The sequence below is a fragment of the Hypanus sabinus genome, chromosome 18 (assembly GCF_030144855.1).
Source record: "Hypanus sabinus isolate sHypSab1 chromosome 18, sHypSab1.hap1, whole genome shotgun sequence".
NCBI lineage: Eukaryota > Metazoa > Chordata > Chondrichthyes > Myliobatiformes > Dasyatidae > Hypanus > Hypanus sabinus.
The window spans coordinates 3,884,714-3,891,551 of record NC_082723.1 but is presented as its reverse complement, the minus strand read 5'-3'; the positions used below and the strand labels follow the sequence as shown (position 1 = coordinate 3,891,551).

The window sequence follows — 6,838 nt, the reverse complement described above, 5'->3', positions numbered from 1 at the left end:
GACCTCTGTGGACTCACGCAGATATTTTACCGGAACTCCTAATCTCTTCATTTTGTTTTGTCTTCTTGGACGAGGCGTTATAACCGTCTATTGAGTTGATCATGACAAGTGTAAATTAAACAACTTGTGACCTCCGGGATTTGGTAAGCTGCTCACCATTTTTTTTTATTTACAAACTACAAAAATTTATTTGCAAAACAAATACATAAGGTGCAGCCACTCAGATTTTACAAGGCAGTGCATACTCTCAGTTTAAAAAATGGTTACTACCGTTTATTAAACAGTCAATTTCCTGTGGTGTGCATCGCTCCCGGAAATCCCCCAGTGAACCCATTGCGACCGTATGCTCCCTGACCAAGGACAGCCGGGCATGAACGCCTTCTCGGATGAGGGGCAAAGAGTCGGACGGGCACAGCCCTCCATTACCGCCGTATGGACCCGTGAATGACCATTTTGGCCCGGCCCAGGGGTAAACCTACCAGGAACACCTCCTCGTGACCCGACCCCTTCTGTACTGGGTGCCCGTATATGACCAGCGCGGGACTGAAACATAGCCACATCAGATACACAAACAGGGGCTGCAACCTCTCTCACAGTCACAATCAATTAACTGTCAGGCGACAACGAGTGACAGGTTGAATAATCAGCCCCGTTTCTCACCGACACTCTGCATCGGGGAACCGATGATTACAAAATTACACTTCAGGGCTGTGTCCGAGATCGCTGCAGATCCAGGGTCACTGCCGCAGGATTTGTCAATTTAACATCATTATATCTGCCAGATTGCGGAATGTACCGTCCTCTGCCTAAAGTAAGCAAAATAATTCTCTCCCCGGATAATCCTACCCCGGAACATTGCTGTCACATACTGAATCCCTCCCCCGTGCTCTTCCTGTCTTTGTAATTTCCCGGGATTCCACGGGGGACTTCTCGAACCCATCCTTCGGCGGTAGCAGCGCAATGGAAGAGGGGGCGGGATAAGTCACTGCGGGACCACCTCTAACGGACAGAGCGCTCTGCTGGTGTGGGGTTGTGCTTGTGATACAGCTGTTGGGAATTAAACCTGGAACGCGGCAGTTAAAGGGGAGGCTATGAGTTAAAGGAGATGGAGTGAAATCGGCCAAAATGTCCTCATCCCACGGGGGTGGTGGAGTGGGTGGTTGTTCACACATTCAGATGATCACAATTTCACTGTCAGTCCGGTTCTGGGTTCCTGCATAGATCTCAGTTCCTTCTCCCCGGTCTGACTGAACTGATTCTCCATCAGCCTGAAACAGATGGAAGAATACAGAGGAAATAAACAGATTGTCAGTAGCAGGGGATTCATATTAATGCTTGAACAAGACACAGACAAATATCACTATAAAACCCGAGGATCCGCGTTTATTTTATCACATTAATCATTAACACAAGCACCCACCCGATCCAATTCAGACTCGGGTGTGTCAAAATGAGGGGGCGAAGAGCAGGAATTGATCGGTCAGTGAGCGAGTTTAATGCCAGATCCAGCAACGTCAGTGAACGGTTTGCACGGAGAGCCGAGACGAGATCCTCGGCACCGGAATCTGAGAGACCAACATTGATCAGCCTGGAGATGAGAGAGAGTGAGGATGAAGAACACAGAGAGACAGGCGGCGGTACAAATTGCAAGTATTTATCCGTAACACAATTACTGATTTTATTAATGTTCAGTGTCAGGCACCCAGTGACTGTAAGCACAATCTCCCACAGTCTGGTACTTACGCTAGTTCCTATATTTTACACTCCGGGTTCCTCAGAGCCGCAGACACCACTTTCACTCCTGAATCTCCCAGTTTATTCCCCGCAAGTCTAAAGACAAACATACAAATTGATCAACAACGTGATTCAAACCATGGGTCTGAGGGAATTTCGCTCACTCGGATATTTCAGGGAGCATTTAGCCCTTCAATAAGTCACTGATCGGAGTTCCCATCACTGTCAATGTCCCTCACTGATCAGCTCCAGGGTATTCACCGAATGTCAGTAATTTGGTCTGTCGGTGTGTCACCGTAAACTCTACATATTCTGTCCTATTTCCTAGCGGTTAGAAAAATGTTCCTGAGGTAAAAGAGTTGGAAGGGGCAGTGCTGATGGGGGGATAGTCTCACAGTGAGGAGGGGTTATATGTGGGGAAATATCGATGGGAGATGGTAGAAGTGACCACACCTGCGGAAAAGGGATGGGAAGGCAGAACCTGGAGCAAGGAGGTATTGGGGAAGAGATCCCTCATGAGGTATGGAGGATCGGGAAGAAGGATCCCACAGGTGGAAAGGGACATCGGAATGTTTGATCCGACAGCAGGAAGGGCGATGGAGGAAAGAGATATCAAAGGAGTAAAGGAGAGGGGGAGGAGAGATCCGACAGGGAGAAGGAGATGGGGAAGAGAGTTCACAGAGGAGGGAGGGGTGCGAAAGCAAAACTTATGCGAGCGGTGGTCCTGAATTGGAGCTCATAACCTGAAAATGAAATGATAATTTGTGGGCTGGGTAGCAATCAAAGTCACACAGTTGGCATGAGAGTGATAATTACACAAGGCGGGGGTAAAGACACACCCGGGGTATTTTTTTTTCTCTACCTCTCACTGGGGCAGTACACTAACCCTCTGTAGTAATCACACCAGGAAGAGAGTGTGAAACTCCGACACACCTGCTTGGGTCAGTATCGGCCTTGGTATCAGCAACAATGAGAAGGATCATTGTCGATGGACGTGTCACAGGCAGAGAGAAGCACGGCCATTCCTGTGACTTACTCCCATCAAATCACTGGCCGTTGTTCACTGATTGGATGAAGTTTCCATTATCCCTTCACGAGGAAGCACAGAACCCTCCCGTCCCCCGTCCCTGCAGAATACTGACCAATCCCCTGGGCAATTGTTTCAATTCTTCACAATCTGATTTACTACAGCTTTACCCAAATTCCATTACATTGAAACAACACAATGAAACAGTTTCGCTGGTAAAACAATTTACCTCAACTCCCGGCACTTGTACAGTCCGGGGCCGAGCCGCTGGATTACTTCACACTGAATGCGGCAACGAAAAAGGTCGAGGTGTTTTATTGTATCACAGAGTCCGATAACATGAGACAGGACAGCGCAGTCAATCGTGGTCATTGCCATTCCACTGAACGAAAGTGTTTCCACAGATCCCAATATGTCCTGAGCCAGTCCACGATTCTGAGACTCAAACAGGTAGTGCAATGTGTTCAGTAGGCTCCTTTTACTATCTTGACTCTCTGCGTTTTCAATCTGGCGTCGAACCTCCTCCTTCACCCAGTCAATCACCCGGTAGATGGTCTCATGATAAAATTGACCCAGAAACTCCACCAGGCCTCGAGCTGCTACTGGAGAGGAGAGACCTGCAACAAAACGGAGAAATATCACAAATCGTCCATCTGTCGTGTTGTGGGCTTCAGTGAGGAATCTGAAGATATCCCCGAGATGCGGATTCAGGAATTGTGCGAGTGCAGCTGCAAACTCTTGGATGGTGAGGTTTGGGAACGTGTACACTACACACCGGGGAGAATCATCTCTCTCCAAAAGCTCCATCAGGAACCCGGACAGGAACTGAGAAGGCTGCAGGTTGCAGTTGATCAAATCTCCATCTGTAAATATTATCTTCTTCCCGGACACTCCTCTGAAGGCCATCTGACCAAACCTGAGTAACACATCACGGGGGTTCTCAATATCACGGCCGTGGTTTTTCAGGATGTTGTAAATATAGTAGGAGTACAGTTGAGTGATGGTCTTGGGAACACGCTGGGTATTCCTGACTCTGTATGAAGAAGGGGCCCAGTGCAAGAGCGAGAATCAGGCAGTAGGAGGGATTGTAGCACATGGTGTAAAGAATATCGTTCTCTTCCACGTGTTTGAAAACAGCTGTTGCCACCATCCGATCTTCGAAATACCTGATAAAATATTCCTTCCGCTCCTCACCATCAAATCCCATGATCTCACCCCAGATACTAATCTCTGCCTTTTCCATTAAATGTAACACAGTGGGACGGGTGGTCACCAGCACTGAACACCCTGGGAGCAGCTTGCCCTGGATTAAACTGTACACAATGTCAGACACTTCACACCACCACTCGGGATCTGGGCACTGGTGCTTGGGCTCTGTATCTCTCCGACTGTCAGCAAAATCGATTCTGTGCTTGAATTCATCCAAACCATCGAATATAAACAGCAATCCCTCTGGGTTCTTCCAGACCTCTCTCAGGAAATTCCCAGAGTAAGGATATTGATCCAGAATCAGTTCCCTGAGGTTTATCCTGCAGTTAATGGAGTTTAAATCCCCGAACTTGAAACTGAAGACAAACTGAAATTGTTGGTATATTTTCCCTATGGCCCAGTCATAAACAATCTTTTATACCATTGTGGTTTATCCGATCCCCGGGACTCCGGCCACCGCTGCTGAACTCCCGGTTCTGGATTTACTCCCAGAAAAGCTGCTCTGGAACAACTGATCAGTCCGGATTTTTTCCAGCTCTCTGTAGAGATGTTTATCTCTCCACTCCTCGTGGTCTCTGCCTCTTGCCAGCAGCTCATGTTCCACGAGTCTCAGATCTCGAACAGTAGAAATGACCATCAGCTCAGCGTATCGATGAGCCAGCTGGAAAACCTTCACCTTCTCCGTCATCAGGATCGTGTTCACTCTCAATGTTTCAGTTTGTGCCCGCTGAGTTTCCTTGTGTTTCTGCTGAACATCTTCCAGGGGAACAGACAGTGGACAAGCTGTTAGATGCCTCAACTCAGAACTCAGTATTTAAGCACAAAAGAGTTAGCTCAAAGCTATTGCATTAATTGAATTAGAACATAGAACATATAGCATAGAATATTACAGCATAGTACAAACCCTTTGGCCCACAATGTTGTGCTAACAATCAAACACTGCCTCCCATGTAACCCCCTACCTTAAATTCCTCCATATACCTATCTAGTAGTCTCTTAAACGTCACTAGTGTATCTGCCTCCAACACTGACTCAAGCAGTGCATTCCACGCATCAACCACTCTGCATTAGAGGAATCTCATTAGAGGAAGTAAAAAACCTTCCTCTAATATCCCCCTTGAAATTCCCTCCCCTTACCTTAAAGCCATGTCCTCTTGTAATGAGCAGTGGTGCCCTGGGAAGAGGCGCTAGCTATCCACTCTATCTATTCCTGTTAATATCGTGTACTCCTCTATCATGTTTCCTCTCATCCTCCTTCTCTCCAAAGAGCAAATCCCTAGCTTCCTTTATCTCTGATCATAACCCATACTCTCCAAACCAGGCAGCAAATCTCCACAGTACCATTTCCAATGCTTTGCTTTCACATCCTTCCTATAGTGAGGCGACCAGAACTGGATACAGTACTCCAAGTGTGGTCTAACCAGAGTTTTATAGAGCTGCATCATTACATCGCGTCTCTTAAACTCTATCCCTCGACTTATGAAAGCTAACACCACATAAGCTTTCTTAACTGCCCTATCTACTTGTGAGGCAACTTTATGGGATCTGTGGACAGGTACCCCCAGATCCCTCTGCTCCTCCACACTACCAATTGTCCTGCCATTTACTGTATACTCTGCCCTGGAGTTTGTCCTTCCAAAGTGTACACCTCACATTTCTCCTGGTTGAACTCCATCTGCAACTTCTCAGCCCACATCTGCATCTTATCAATGTCTCTCTGCAATCCTAGACAATCCTCTACACTATCTGCAACACCACCAACCTTCATGTCGTCTGCAAACTTGCCAGCCCACCCTTCTAACCCAAAACATCCAGGTCATTATTAAAAATCACGAGAAGTAGAGGTCCCAGAACAGATCCCTGTGGGACAACACAAGGCACAATCCTCCAATCTGAATGTACTTCCTCCACCACGACCCTCTGCCTTCTGCAGGCAAGCCAATTCTGAATCCACCTGGCCAAACCTCTCTGGATCCCATGTCTTCTGATTTTTTGAATAAGCCTACCGTGTGGAACCTTGTCAAATACCTTATTAAAATCAATGTAGATCATATCCACTACACAACCCTCATCTATATGCCTGGTCACTTCCTCAAAGAACTCTATGAGGCTTGCTAGACATGATCTCCCCTTCACAAAGCCATACTGCCTGTCCCTGATCAGACCATGATTTTCAAAATGCCCATAGATCCTATCTCTAAGAATCTTTTCCAACAGCTTTATCAATGGATTTTCGTACAGTAACGTGAATTTCCTGAACAAACTGCAATCTGGACAGAGATGCACCGTCTAGATAAACACCCTTCCACATTAATTGTGTTGTAAAGGTGAGTAATTACTTGATAGTTTACTGACACCCGACTGCTCCTTACTGCACACCCTACCACTACTACCACAGGTATTATTGTTCTTGTGAAAGAACTTTGGTAGAGAAAAGGGTAGGGGACATTCTGTCAAAGGTATCGCAGCTCGCCCTTCCATCCTTACTGTTTGTTGATCAGTATGTGCACTGTTGTGCTTGGTTGGGGAGAAGATGTCAATGTCTTGTTCAGGGGATTCAGACTGTCAGCATTTGGACACAAAACGCTGACAATCCGCCCCTCCCCAACACACAGACGCTTCCATCATCACAGAAGCTGCTCGGCTCACTGAGTTCCTCTGGAAAATTGTGCCAGACGGCAGATCTGCAGTACCGTGTCTCTTAAAGAGTCTGTGTTGTAAATACTCAACAGATCCAATATTGAGTATACACGAGTGTAAAGGAGAAGTTATTCCGGATCTGATGTAGCACAAAGAAAACTCAGATAAATATGAATACATAAGGTACAGGTGTCACTCTGACTTCATGTTGTTCTGACAGAAATCGTG

The 6,838-nt window shown here is 46.7% G+C and overlaps 1 protein-coding gene across 1 annotated transcript; it reads right to left on the bottom strand.

Annotated features, from left to right (window-relative positions):
* Nucleotides 1-221: 221 nt before the first annotated feature.
* LOC132407287 (NACHT, LRR and PYD domains-containing protein 3-like) lies at nt 222-3,806 on the bottom strand. Its single transcript, XM_059993571.1, has 4 exons — nt 2,991-3,806; nt 1,744-1,830; nt 1,421-1,588; nt 222-1,268 (listed from the first exon to the last, which is right to left on the bottom strand). Exons 1-2 carry the CDS (start codon nt 3,665-3,667, stop codon nt 1,752-1,754), a joined length of 756 nt encoding a protein of 251 aa, XP_059849554.1. The 5' UTR covers nt 3,668-3,806; the 3' UTR covers nt 222-1,268; nt 1,421-1,588; nt 1,744-1,751.
* Between the last annotated feature and the right edge of the window lie 3,032 nt (nt 3,807-6,838).

Coding starts and splice junctions, on each gene's coding strand:
- LOC132407287 (XM_059993571.1), bottom strand. CDS start 3,667: ATGGCCTTCAGAGGAGTGTCCGGGAAGAAGATAATATTTACAGATGGA. Junction 1,831..2,990: donor TACAAGTGCCGGGAGTTGAG/GTAAATTGTTTT, acceptor GTTTGTCTTTAG/ACTTGCGGGGAATAAACTGG.